The sequence below is a fragment of the Tetrao urogallus genome (assembly GCF_951394365.1).
Source record: "Tetrao urogallus genome assembly, chromosome: 12".
Lineage (NCBI taxonomy): Eukaryota > Metazoa > Chordata > Aves > Galliformes > Phasianidae > Tetrao > Tetrao urogallus.
Window position 1 is genome coordinate 15,957,694 of NC_136825.1, and position 13,466 is coordinate 15,971,159.

At 55.2% G+C, this 13,466-nt stretch overlaps 1 protein-coding gene across 1 annotated transcript; it reads left to right on the plus strand.

The window, feature by feature from the left end:
* Nucleotides 1-8,639: 8,639 nt before the first annotated feature.
* Nucleotides 8,640-11,375, plus strand: IRX6 (iroquois homeobox 6; the record flags this gene model as incomplete). The annotated part of the gene is made up of 7 exons (XM_079541320.1): nt 8,640-8,684; nt 9,465-9,710; nt 9,831-9,940; nt 10,035-10,342; nt 10,445-10,945; nt 11,093-11,189; nt 11,312-11,375. The coding sequence occupies 7 exons, from the start codon at nt 8,640-8,642 to the stop codon at nt 11,373-11,375; spliced, it is 1,371 nt and encodes a 456-aa protein (XP_079397446.1).
* Nucleotides 11,376-13,466: the final 2,091 nt, after the last annotated feature.

The following is a 13,466-nucleotide window of genomic DNA, read 5'->3' on the forward strand; positions in this document are numbered from 1 at the left end:
TCTGCACCACTGTTGGGTCACCTGAAACTGGGTTTTCCAGCAGAAGGCCCTACATCAGATGGAGGACAAGACAGTAACCCAATCACAAGGCTCAGAGTTCTGCTCCATGTAAATTCATTCCAATTATATAAACTGCCAAATTAAGAAATGAGGTATTTAAAAACAAAGGGGTTATAACAGAGCCACAAATACAAAAACATCACAGAAATCTGTAATTCCATTCCTTGCCTTGCTTGCCTATTGAAGTGCCATATGCTGCTGCAAGTGCTGTAAAAATATCATAATAAGATCATAATTATAAGGTTTGTTGAATTACAGAGTAAACAAGCCACTTATTTACATTTAAATACAAACACTGGTAATTGAAATGTCACATGCTTCTCTGTTCTCAGCTGCAGGAAAATAGCTATCTACTGACAGCTTGATGTGCCTCTCACCAGCAGCCCAGATCCACGATGCTCTCCATGTCGGTCCCTGCTTGTTTGTGTCATTCCACTTCCACCTTCCAGCCCCTGGGCTCAGTGCTATGGAGCAGTACACAGCTGGCAGCCAGTGCTCCCAGGGGCTGACATGGGGAAACGCCACAATGACTTTAGAAAACCAATTTTAAGATGACCTCATTGAAGCCATGCAATCTGAATGCAATCTGATGCATCTGAATCAGGTCTCGTTAGGAGTCCAGCTCAGACTGAAGGTGGGCATAGGCACAACAGACACTTTGGGATTTTGTACATGGTTTCTGCTCCACATACTTCATTTCTGATAGCTCCTCACACCTGGATTGAGTCATGGCCTTGCTCCAAGACTGCTGCTCTCCTGTGTCATGTGGAAGCCAAGGTTGGGGGCGAAATGTATCAGTTTAGGTTAATGGCCCTGTACTTCAGCATGAGTTAATGGTGAAGCTTGCAGTTAGCAACAGCAACTCTAGGCTAATGCTAAAACAGAGGATCTCAGTCACCTGCTCTGCTTCCCTGCACCTTCCCCAAAACAATCCCTTCTTTCTGGTTTAATAATTAAATGTCCCAAGGAAGAATAACTCTGAAAAAGCAGACGAGTGCCTTGAGCTCCGTGAGAACAAGCACCACTCACAGGAAAACACAAGAGGAGAAACTACTCTGGGGCAATCACAGCTCAAGAGAAATCCCAAGACCCAATGGCAAGATAGGCTGCATGGCTGGAGGACAGCAGAAACAGCCAGCCTAAGTGACAGCAGTACCTTTGCACTGGGCCAGCATCACGAGATGTGATATTTGTAGACCATACATTAACATTATTAAGGTAAGAGTGCTAATAACAAGGGCAACGTTTCCATAATTACACTCCCTTATAGGCCCTGGCTTCATACCAGCCTAACAGTGGCAGCATGCAGCACCCTGCAAACACCTGCTGGGTTTGGGGCCACCCAGATGCAACACCACAGTGCATTAATGACCAGGTCTGCTTCTTACAGGATTCTGGCTTTTGTGCTTTTTGGATATCTTTGGTATTGAAGGCCTTCCCAGTAGTATCCCTATGAATCCTGAAGACCCAACAACGCAGCTGCAGATTAGGCTGTAAGAGCAAACAAGGGACAAATCAGCAGCACAGGAGCAGACTCACCTGATTCTGTCTAAAATAAAGTGCCATCCTGCAATACTGGGGGCCATGCTTCCTACACCAGTGCAAGCCATCTCCTCTGAAGCTCACGCACTGTGCTTTCAAGTGTTTTTTTTTGTTTTTAATCTGAGCTTTGGATACTGGTGGATGCCCCAGCAACCACCCTGCTCACTCCTGCCTCCAGCAGGGCCACCTCAGCAGGCTGCTGCAGAGCAATGGCACTAGGCTCAGTCACTCCACAGACAACACAACTTCACACAAAGGGGAGGAAACACAGAAGAGGCACGTGGGCTGCACCCCTTCCCCAGGAGCTGCTAAAACAGTCAGAAAACACCTCATGTTAACTTCCCCTTGAAAATAAGAAGCACTGCACATTCCCATCTTTGTTTCATTTTCGCATACTTGCTTCGTCTCCCCTTCACAAATCATGAAGGTGAATAATGGACCAAGAACAATGTGCGTATGTTTAAAAATATAACAGCCAGCACAAGTCAAGACAAGGATAAATTCTTCCCCAGCAAAGTAAATTAACAACTAAAGTAGTAAATGAAATAAAAATAATAATAACAACTAAGCCACATAGTTAGACGCATAAAACCCTTCCCAGAGGCTCTGGTGAGCAGCCACCAATCTGTCCCACAAGAAGCTTCACCACATTGCCTGTAGAGCCATCCCACTCCACACAAACAGAACACTTGATGGAGTTTCCCCTTTGCCTCCAGAGGAGAGCGCACACACAGCTGACACAGCACCACAGCTACACACCACTCCCCAGCCAAGGTGGGCAGTGACTCCTACCATGGATCTGAACCCTCAGGAGGTGTCCTCCACCCCCAGAACACACCACAGTGGTTCCCCCAGCACATCAAGGACATCGTATTGAGACACTCACCTTAAACAGTCCATCCCACAGCCATGTGCTCCTGCTTCCACATCCCTGCTGTCCCACACTGCAGCCTCCTATCTCAGGTGCACAAACCCCACCCCCTCAATGCAGCCCCCATGTAGGGTCTCCTCCCTTCTCCAACACAGATGGAATTGCCCTCAGCTGGGAGCAACTTGCAATTCAAGTGGCCTAAATTCACCTGTGGCTGCAGTCATCCACACCACAGCTGCATTTTAACCTTAATTATAAAATCCAAGGGAAAATCCAGGCTCTTCTTTCTCCTTTTTTGAGAAGGAAAACAATCTTCTTTGGAAAATGTGAGTGCCATTGCTCTGGCGTTGTGGCCATCTCAGAAGCACATCTGAAGAGGTGACCACCACTGAGGTGTATGACCAAGGAATCCCAACCCCACTGGTGATGTAGGGAAGCCATTGGCCTACAGACACTGGGTGCTGCCAGGAATCCCACTCCCATCGCTCATCCCAGGAATGAAACCACACAGAGGGCTGAGAAATTATGCCTGCAGACAGAGATTTTAGAAAGATCATTGCTGATTGCCGCTTCCTACTGTCATAATGAACCTCCTCATTCTGAAAGTCACTTCAGGAAAACCAATACCCTTTTATGAGTTAAACTGTTCGGAACAACTTTCTAACAATTACTCAACTCCTCTGAAATTTCTTTCATGGGATTGAAGGTTTTTCTCATATCACATTATCTGGATTTCTCATGGATTATGCATTTCTCCAAAACTCGCTATTTGCAGATTAAAGAGAGAAAGGAAAGTTAGAAAGGACACAATAGAAAAAAGATCAGTAAAGAAAAATATTTTAAATATTAATGACCAAGGGGGAAATGGAAACACATTAAAGGCAAATGTGAGAGCTTTTAAATATGTTATTAAAATTGATTTATAAATGAGACTCTTCTTTAACCAAGTGCTTCAGCCTTCACTCCTTATTTCCTTCTGCTGTCTCTCCAAGCATTGGTGTCACCACCCAAAGCCTGTGCATCAAGGAGAAATATCTGCAAAATAATTAGGCTGGCAATGACTGCGTGCTGTTCAAAGGGGAAAACATCACCCTGTTAAGCACCTCGGAGAGGAGATGAAACGCTGGCTGCCACCAACTGCTGCACAGGTACGTGCAGGGCATCGCCCCGAGCCCCAGGGCTGCTCAGCACCATTCCCAATGGGAGCAGAGCGGGCAGGGCAGGGACCTGGCACATCCACAGATGCAGACACCAATTGGTTACAAAGGTAGAAAGAAACATTTCCCATTTTATCCTCCTTGACGGACCCGGCAGCAGAAGCGTATTGCACAAACCGTGCGATTAATGTACCCCAAATAGTGGAAATTATCCTTGAAAGGAATAAATGTTGTAAATCTGAGGGGAAGCACCGGTATATATTTAACAAATTAGTCTCTACATATTTAATGTTCACATAGATAGGCAAAATGCTTTATTTTAGTGCTGCTATCGGCCATAAACCACCATCACGTTAGAGGTGAAAACTCCAAACAGAAATATAAAACATCACTGAGAACCACAGAGCTCATAAGTTTGATTCTGTGGTGAGAATGGTCCACAGAACTCATTCTGAATGTCCTCGTAAGATCCTTTTTATAGCAGGTTATGAATCATCACATGATATCTTTAAATGGATGATCAATACTATATTTTCCCATAAAACGTTTGGTTTGAAATCCGATTTTAAGTGCATTAGAGTTTTTGTGCACCGAATGAGTGAGTGTCATAATAAATTGTCATCGGATACGAAAGAAATATAGCTTAGATTAATTGCCATATTTATTTATGAGTCTATAAAATACATTGTGAAAGTTCTGGCACATTTTTGGGATACCAGCTTGAACTTTCGAGAAAGTTAAAAGCATTAAGTGAGACTGAGAGTAGATTTATTATTGGAATGTTTTTAATTGCAGTTCCAACCAGACACAGGTATTAGAATGGTTGTGCCCTTAATGGCCACGTCTCATGTGTTTTTTCTTTAAAAATGATATACTTCCCATATTTTCATTGATTTTACGAGATTTATTGTAGATTAGCGCTGCCTGTGTGTGAACTTCCCAGCGGTCCCTGCCTCCCCAAGCAGCTGGCCCAGCCCTCAGCACCTCCAGAACATGGCTGGAGGGGGACGGGGGCACTGGAGGGTGTGGGGATGCATCCTGTGTGCATGGCACCGGGACCAACAGACCTCAGGGTGAGAGCAGGGCTCCTGCTCACTGCTCCCTCCTCCAGGGGCAGATTCAGATCTATTTGGAGCAGCAGGCTGAGCCCTTCACTCAGGCTTGAACTAAGGGAGAGGCTCCTTGGGGACAGCTGATTTGATGGGCTGGGATGAGGTGTCCTAGGTTAAGTGCTTTTGGTCTCTGGTATGAGCTATCAGAGCAGCTCTTTCCAATGTGCAGCAAACACGGCTGGGTTTTGGTAAATTACAAATGAAGGTAAATAAGGCAGCAGCTCCAATCCCCATGTTTAATGGGGCACGTAAGCTGGTGATAACTCATGGAAAATAAGGCACCATCACATGTAACCGGCACACTAATTAAAGCATAGATCCTGGAAATTACAGCGAGCAGACTAGGAAATGGAATAAAACTGTCATTCACTGCCACAGAACAAAGATGATGAACGATACCTGCAGTAATACAGATCAGAGCCTCCAGCTCAGAAGCAGCCCGCTCACCCAGACTGCCCCTTCTCTCCAGCAGCACAGCAGCTGCGCAGAGGCCAAGGAGACACTGCATGGTGTGGTGCCCAGCAGCACCAGGTGAGCCTGGCGTCCAGCTCAGCTGTGCCAAAGGAGCCATGGATCACCCTGCTGCACAGCTCCTTTAACAAAGCAGCCTTTCCGTAGTGGCCAAGCAAAGTGAAGGTCCACTCAAGGCCACCACACCGCCCATGGCTCCATTGGCTGTCACTGCCCCTCCCCTCTGTGCTCCTCACAACCCTCCCAGCACCGTAGCAGAGTGCAGGAGCATCCGACACCAGTGGAGCAAAACCATTCAGCTCCTCCAATTGCCGTAGGTGCACAGCTAGCCAGCAACACCATTTTGATGATCCCTTCTGGAGTATGAATGCCCAAAGACAACCAGCGTTATTCCCACTGTGTTCCAAAGTTGCTCTAAAAAAGCCCCCCAGCCCCTCGTGTTTCTCCCCCAGTTCACAGGGCAGCACTTTATCCTCCCAATTACATCTTGCCCCACACCAGCGTGTGTCCCACGCTTCGCTGTGCCAGTTCTCCCCTCTGTCCTGAAAACAGTTCTATTTTCTGCTTGTATGCTAAGCAATTAAAATGCTTTATCTCCAACAAGATATTAATCTTAATACTGTCCTAATTTGTTTCATCTTTTTCTGCCTCTCATGCAGAAATCGGTCTTGACAATAGCCACTGAGATAAGGGCAGTGCCCAGCGAGCTGCACAATGCACCATCATATACACTATTTTAGTTTGTCAAAACAATTAGTGTTCATTTTGGCTTTATTCAGTTAAATCTACAATGACTGATCAGTATAAATTATGTATTAGGCTGCCCAGCTGTACTTGTTTATTCATGCATGGACTTGAAGAATTTTCATTTTCTCAGTACAAAAAAAAAGATGCGGCCAAAAGAATCCCCCCATATTCTAAAATATAAAGAGACTTTATTCTCCACCACATTTCTGCTGCTTGTTTTTGAAGCTGCTTTGTTCTTGCCTCTCTCAGAACGTTATTCTTCCTTCCCAGAGCCGCTGCTCTAACGCTTATGTCAATTAACTTATTATTTCCTTCACAGTTATCGGCGCCTGTGTTTGTGTTGCTGCAAAGCATGCACTGCTCCTCTCAATTACCTCTAAGCAAAGAGGTATCACAGCTAAAACAAATGGTGGTGGTTGTAAAAGCACCAAAAATCACAATGTGGGCTGCATCTGAACTCCTGCCTTGCTTCAAGAGGAACAGCTCGGGGAAATGCGTACTGTTGTGCTCCCCTCTGTCAAGAACAGAAGTTTGTGAATTGAGGGGATTGCTGTGGATCTGCCTGTGCTCACAGTCACAGCCCTGGCTGGGCAACTCAGAACAGGCACTGTGTTGGGCACATGTGGGGACAGCTTAAGTGGGGCACGGACGGCACGAGTTTGGATAAAGAGAAATCTGCAGTGACCTCTTACAGCACCAGTTCACCAGTTATGCTTCTCTGAGAGGCAGCAGAATGAAATCAAAGCTGTTTCCCTGCAACGAAAGTAGCAAATTGCACGTTGCTTCCCAAAGCACAGAACCAGGCTGAGCTCAAGATGCTGCTCACAGACAGCTGGGAAAAGGCAGAGCCCTCATTGCTGCTGGCCGCAGCCGGGGCCTAAGGGCAATTCATGGGGTAGCTCCTGGGCACAGGGAGGAACAGAGCGTGCGGCAAAACACTTCCATAGGGCCAAGCACTGCAGGAGCATGGCCATGGATCACAGCTGGGCTCAGCTAAGCATGCCCAGCAGTCAGAGATGCACTCAGGTTGGCTGTACAACTAAAGTCGGAATACGCAATGCCTGCTTCTTTGGCGGACAACACACGTGCTGGTAAAAACTAAAAAAATAAAAAATAAAAAACCATGAATAAATTAACAAATGAAGGAAAAAAGAGGGAAAAAAGAAGGAAAAAAACCCCTCAATTTTGCTGAATGAAGTGCTTTAGAACAAGTGGTTTTATTACTTTATAATTAGCATAATTTCCCCCAGAGGGATTCTCGCAATTAAATAATTAGCAGTAATGCTCCCCAGAGGTACTCCGTCAGGACGCTCCCAGCCGCCCCGCAGCCCCGCGCAGCGCCCCGCCCGGCCCGGCGCGCAGCTCGGCAGCGCCACCCGTCGGCACCGGGCGGCACCGGGCAGCGGGACGGGCAGAGCGGCCGCCGCCCGCCGGGCCCAGCGCCGGAACGGGGAAAAGTTGTCGGCTTTTTTTTTTTTCTTCTTTTTTTTTTTCACCTTTTTTTTTTTTTTTTTTTTCTTTTCCCCCTTTTAATTTCTAGTTTTGTTCGTTTCCCCCAGAAAGCAAATCGCGGCCGGGCCCGTCGCAGGGGGATCCCCGTTTACCACCCGCGGATGTCGCCTCAAAGGCAAACCCGCACGATGGCCGCTGCCGTCAGTTAATCGGTGCCGCTGGGCGCTGCGGTGCGGACTGGGCCGGGCTGCGGGCAGCCATCCACCCCTACCCGCCCCGACCTCTCCTCTAGGGAGGCACGACCCGGGCCCGGCTCCGCTCCGCTGCGGGGGTAACCGGGGATCGGACGGCAATAGAATCCCGTCGGGAGTCCGGCGGAGCCGCTTGCCCACCGCCTGCCCTCCGTCCGAGCCCTGGGGAAACAAGCTCGCTCAGTGCCGCGATTTCCCCCCTTATCACAATTTTTTTTCCCCCGGAGTCAAATTCGGATTGCTTAAAAAATAAAAGGAGCGAGACCAACAGGGAAACACTCGCTGCCTGCCTCCGCCCCAACGGGACGGCACCGCGGAGCTGCGGGCGCTGCCGGCCCCTGCCCCGTCGCATCCGCTACCGCTATCGCTGCCTCTGCCCGCCGCTCCCCATCCCTACCCGTACAGCTGCCCCTGCCCCATTGCATTCCCCCGTCGCTGTCCCTATCCCTATTCCTATCCCTACCCCTGCCCTGCCCGCCGCTGCCCGCCGCTGCCGGCAGCCCGTGACGTCAGCCCGCCCGCTCCTCGCCCACCGCGGAACGCTCGAGACCTATAGAGCAGAAAATAATGCACCAAGCGGGTCCGTGTCTTGCGAGCCCGACGTGATTTCCCCCCTCCTTCAAAAAGAGGGAAAAAAAAAAAGCAAAAAAAAAAAAAAGCCCCTTTGCACTTAAACTCTTTATACATGTGGGGTGGCTTTTTAAACTCCCTCTATCCAAACATATTTATTCAAAGCGATGGGAAGCGGGGGGCAGCCGATTTTATTTTTGTTTAACCCAGGCAGGGAGCCCCCCCCGCCTCAGATGTCGGGCTGCTTTTCTTAAGTGCAATCATCTATAATTGAGCAAAAAAAAAAAAAAAAAAAAAAGCCATACGTGGAAATGTGTGTGTGAGAAGGTGCATCCTGAAGCGGGGTTTAGTTACAATCGATCTTGGGGGGAAAATATTGCCTATGGTCCAAAAATAAGGAGCGGCTATGTCTTTCTCCCAGTTCGGATACCCCTACAGCACCACTTCGCAGGTAAGGCGAGTGAGCAGCACTCACTTTTGTTCAGATTCCGCTGCTGCCGTCCAGATGTCTGTTCCCCCTCCCTTTTTTTCCTCCCTTTCCCTTACTTAGAGTCTTTTTTTAAAAGGGCACATCTGGAGCCTTTTTTTAAAAAATGTGCGTGTGTGTTTATGTCTCGTTCGTGTCGTGTTAGGCTTAAACAAATAGCTCGCAGTTCGCACAGCGAAAGGCGTTTGGGAAACCGGTGCTTCCTGCCCCCGCTCCCCTTCCACCGCTCACTCGGAAGCGCAACAAACAAACACACGCGCGCTCCGTCCCTCCGTGCCGCGCTCCCCGGGCGCCGCTCCCCGCGGAGCCGCCGTCGGACCCCGCACCCCGGGGCGCTCCGCACCGCCGCCCCGCGCCGCGCCCCGGCTTGGGTGGGACGGTTCGGGCGCCGCAAGCACGGCGAGGTGCGTGTGCCTCCCCCGCTCGGGAAGTTCGCCGTCCCTTTCAACTTATTGAAATCGAGTGCCTTCGATTGCGTTAGCTGACATATTTACTGCTTTGTCTATTGTGGAATTAACTGTAATCGCAACTTCTTGCCTTGAAATCGATGCTAACGGACCGAGGGGGGCGGGCAGGGGGGAACCGCGCGGATCCTTTGCCATTTTCGAGAGCGACCGTTCCCTCCGAGTTCCGCCCGCTCCGCTCCGCGCGTCCCCGCTCCCCGCCGCTCCCCCGCCCCCGCCCGCCCCCGCCGCTCCGGGGCTGCCCCGCGGCCGCTCAGCGCGCCCCGTCTCTCCGCCGCAGTTCCTGGTGCCCGGCAGCCCCGGCGCGTCCTGCTGCGAGCCCGCTCCCCGCTCCGGCCCGGATGCGTCCTCGGCGCCGGCCGCCGCCTCGCTGTGCTGCGCCCCGTACGAGAGCCGGCTGCTGGCGCCCGGCCGCGCCGAGCTCAATGCGGCGCTGGGCATGTACGGAGCCCCGTACGCCGCCGGCCAGGGCTACGGCAACTACCTGCCCTACAGCGCCGAGCCCGCCGCCATCTACACCGCGCTGGTGAGTGAGGGAGCGAGGGAGCGCCCGACGGCCGCGGCGGCGCGGCTCAGCCCTGCGGGGCCGTCGAGGGCCGGGGATGGGGTCGGGGTCGGGGTCCCACCGCTGCCGCTTGCCTTGCAGAACCCCCAGTATGAGATCAAGGATGGCGCCAGCACTCTGCACTCGGGGATCACGCAGCCCGCCGCTTACTACTCGTACGAGCACTCCCTGGGGCAGTACCAGTACGACAGGTAACCGCGCCGCCGGAGCGCCAGGGGAGGCGGCCGGGAAGCCGGGCGGGCAGGGCCGGGATGGGGTCGGGCACCCCTCACGCCGCTCCCGTAGGTACGGGCCAGTGGATTTCACCGCTTCGGCCCGGCGCAAGAATGCCACTCGGGAGACGACGAGCACCCTGAAGACGTGGCTGTACGAGCACCGCAAGAACCCGTACCCCACCAAGGGCGAGAAGATCATGCTGGCCATCATCACCAAGATGACCCTCACCCAGGTCTCCACCTGGTTCGCCAACGCGCGGCGGCGGCTCAAGAAGGAGAACAAGATGACCTGGTCTCCCAAGAACAAAGCGGGGGAAGAGAGAAAGGAGGACGGCACGCGGCACGACGGGGAGTTCGGCGCGGGGAGCGACGGCCGAGGTAGGGCAGGGCGGGACAGGACGGGTCGGGCGGCGCGGAGAGGCCCCGGGCCCCGCACCTGCCCTAAGGACCCGCCGCCCCCTCCCGCTGTATGTTGAGCAGAGCGGAAGAGCTGCAAGGAGGACAAGGAGCTGCGACTCAGCGACGTGGACGACCTGGAGAAGGAGGACGAGGAGGATGAGGACGAAGAGGAGGCGGGGAAGGCGGCGAAGGGCCGGCCCGGCTCTCTGCAGGAAGCCCCCGGCCCCGGCGCGGCTCTGCCCGGGGCCCCGCGGAGCGCCTGCAGCGTGCCCGGGCCGTGCCGCGCCTTCCCCTGCCCTCGGGCCCCCTCCGCGGCCCCCGCTGCCCTCGCCCCGCCGCCGCCCTACGCGTCCCCGGAGAAGCCGCGCATTTGGTCGCTGGCCCGCACGGCCGGGGCCAACGCGGCGCGCAGAGGCAGCCCCGAGGGTCGCGGTACGGAGGAGGGCGGCGGGGCGGCGGGGGAGCTGCCCCCGGCCGCAGAGGCCCCGTTCCGGAGCTCCGCCTTCAGCCCCCAACCCGTCCCGCGGAGCTGCGCGTCCCACCGCGGCCAGGGGCAGCCGTGCCAGTACGCGGCGGGCGAAGGTACCCGCGCCGGCGGGGCGGCGGGGGGGACGGGGCGGACGGGGCTGCCGCTTCCTGCGCGCCCGCGGCCCTGAATCGTGCCCGGCGGCCCGGGATGCGGCGGGACGGGTCGGGCGGAGCCCCCGCGAGCTGCGTGTATCTGTGCAGGCTTCGGGCGGGGCGGCGGGGGCGGCCCGGGAGGCGCCGAGCCGGGCGGGACGTGCCTGGAGCGGCTGCGGACGGCCTTCAGGCCGGTGCTGAAGAGGTGAGGTAGGTGAGGGGCCGCCCGCTCCGCCCCGCTCCCGGCGCTGCCCCGGCCGGGCGCGTCCCGGAGGTGCCCGTCCCGGGCCGCTCACTCCGCCTCTCCCCCTCCCCCCGCTCCCGCAGGGCCGCCTGCCCCTTCCTGAGCGCCGGCGGCGGAGCTCTGGCTGCAGCCAGGCTCTCGCCCTGAAGCAGGACCCGGTACTGCCCAGCGCCGAGCCCCCGGCCCGGGCACGGCGGGCACCGCTGCTCGCAGGGCGGGCGGAGCGGTCCCGACCTCGATGCCGCTCGTTAAATACGCGCGATTGATGTCTTTACCAAAACCGAGACTCAGCTTTTCTCCCGTTTCCCCACGTCGTGCTTTTGTTGTTACTTTCCCCCCAAACCCGCTGGTTCCATTGCTCGGAGCGGCGGCGCACGACGCGCAGTCCCCGGCAGCACTGTCCCGGCCGCGCCGTGACCCCGCGGCACTCGGCGCTGCTCCGGGCGGGGACGGGGCGGCGGCGGTCGGGCGACCTCGGTGGGTCCGGGCCGCCGCCTCCGCCCCGGGCAGCGCTGCTCTCCGCGGGACGGCCGAAAAAGGGAAACCGCATCTCTGCATTCTTTCTGTTTAATTAGAAGTGTCATCAAACACTTTGTGTTCGAACTAATAAACCAAGCAGGGATGAGGAAAGAATGTTTCTTTGTTCCTGTTTCTAGAAGCAGTGGCAATAATTTAAATTAATAACTGCGGTAATTAAGAGGTCATCTATAGATCAAGCCGATACCTGCCATTTCGAAGTTCACCGGGGTCAGCATTTACATTAAGTCATTTGTGGTCAATAGAGTCCAATGAATTCTGCCTTAATAAATCAGGGAAATCAATCTTGAATATCGAGTACACTTCTCTATGTTTACCCAAGGTACCGAAGGCAGCGGAGGGAATTCCTGGGGGTGCGGAGTGGGACTGGGGCAGCGGAGGGGCAGCGGGGCCGGGCCGAGGCGGGGTGGGAGCGCGCGGCCGCGGGGCTCTGCGGTCCCGGGGCGACCCCGAGCGGCGCGGTAACAGCGCGCTGTGTCGCAGTGACCCGCAGCTTAGGGTAGGGGAAATTAAGCTGCGAAAAGATAAACATTATTTCAAGTGGGATTTGAAGGATTAGGGCCTGTAATAAAGAGTATTAGGCCCTTTCGGAGGGTTCTCGAAAGACGACTTGGCCGCTCCTCCTGTGCCACCGGCGAGGCCGGGTGCCGCCCCGAGGAGCGCAGCGCAGGGTCCCCACGCGGCTCCATCCCGGCTCTGCGGGGACGGGACGCCTGGAGCCGCCCGCGGGAGGCGAAGCCCCGGAGCCGTCCCGGCAGCGCCCCGAGGGGCGGCGGGGGCTCGGCGGGGCCGGGAAGCTTTGGGATGCTGCTAAGGCAGGCACGAAGGTACCCTCCGGGAGCCTTAAGACTCGTGTTTTTTATTACTTTGCCTCCCTTTTTATTAAAGGTCAAGCGAGCGAGATGCAGATTATCCCGCCCGCCCGCCCGCCCAGGACTCCTCTGCAATCTGTCACGCCGGCAAGATATGTATCGCAAATCTCTCCAAATATAATCTCCCGGAATCATATTCCGAATACTGTTTTGATTAAAAACCAGAGCGCGGATTGACGGAGAACAAATACCGGGAGCGGAGCACGGATCGGGGGATCGGGCTCGGCGGGCTCCAGAGGGGCGTACCGTCCCGGTGCCGTAAGGCCCGCGACAACCGCCCGGAGCGAGGAGCGGACAGTGCCGGCCTCCCCCCGCCGCTCCCAGTGCCGCCGGTGCGGTCCGGGTGCCGCACACACTCCGTTGCGCCCGCTCAAAGGCCGCGCCGCGCTCGCTAATGAACTTTTCTCCGAGACAATTAGGGGCTCGGCGGTGCGGGGGCCGATGAAAGGCCGCCTTTGTGCGGTCGAGACGTTGAGGCTCTGCCCGGCCCCCCCGGGCTTCCTGCGGCCCCGTGGTGACCCGCCCTGCGGCACGGCCCGGCGGGGGCAGCGGCATTCCCCGGGCGGCCCCTCCGGGCTGCACCCCGCACACGGGGGCCGCCATCCCGCTCCTCCCGCCCGCGGACTGCTGCGGTCAGCAAAAGCGACGGCTCGTAACGGGGTGGGCGCCGGGGGGGAGGAGAAAGCTGTAGAAAGGCGCTCCGGGGAGACGTGAAGGAGGGCTCGAGTTCTGCGACTGGGTGGGAGGGAGGTAAGGGGAGAGCTGGAGAAGAGCGTAATTCCCCACCGCTTTCCCCAAGTCCCCCACGCTGCCCTCGGGCACCTGCTCG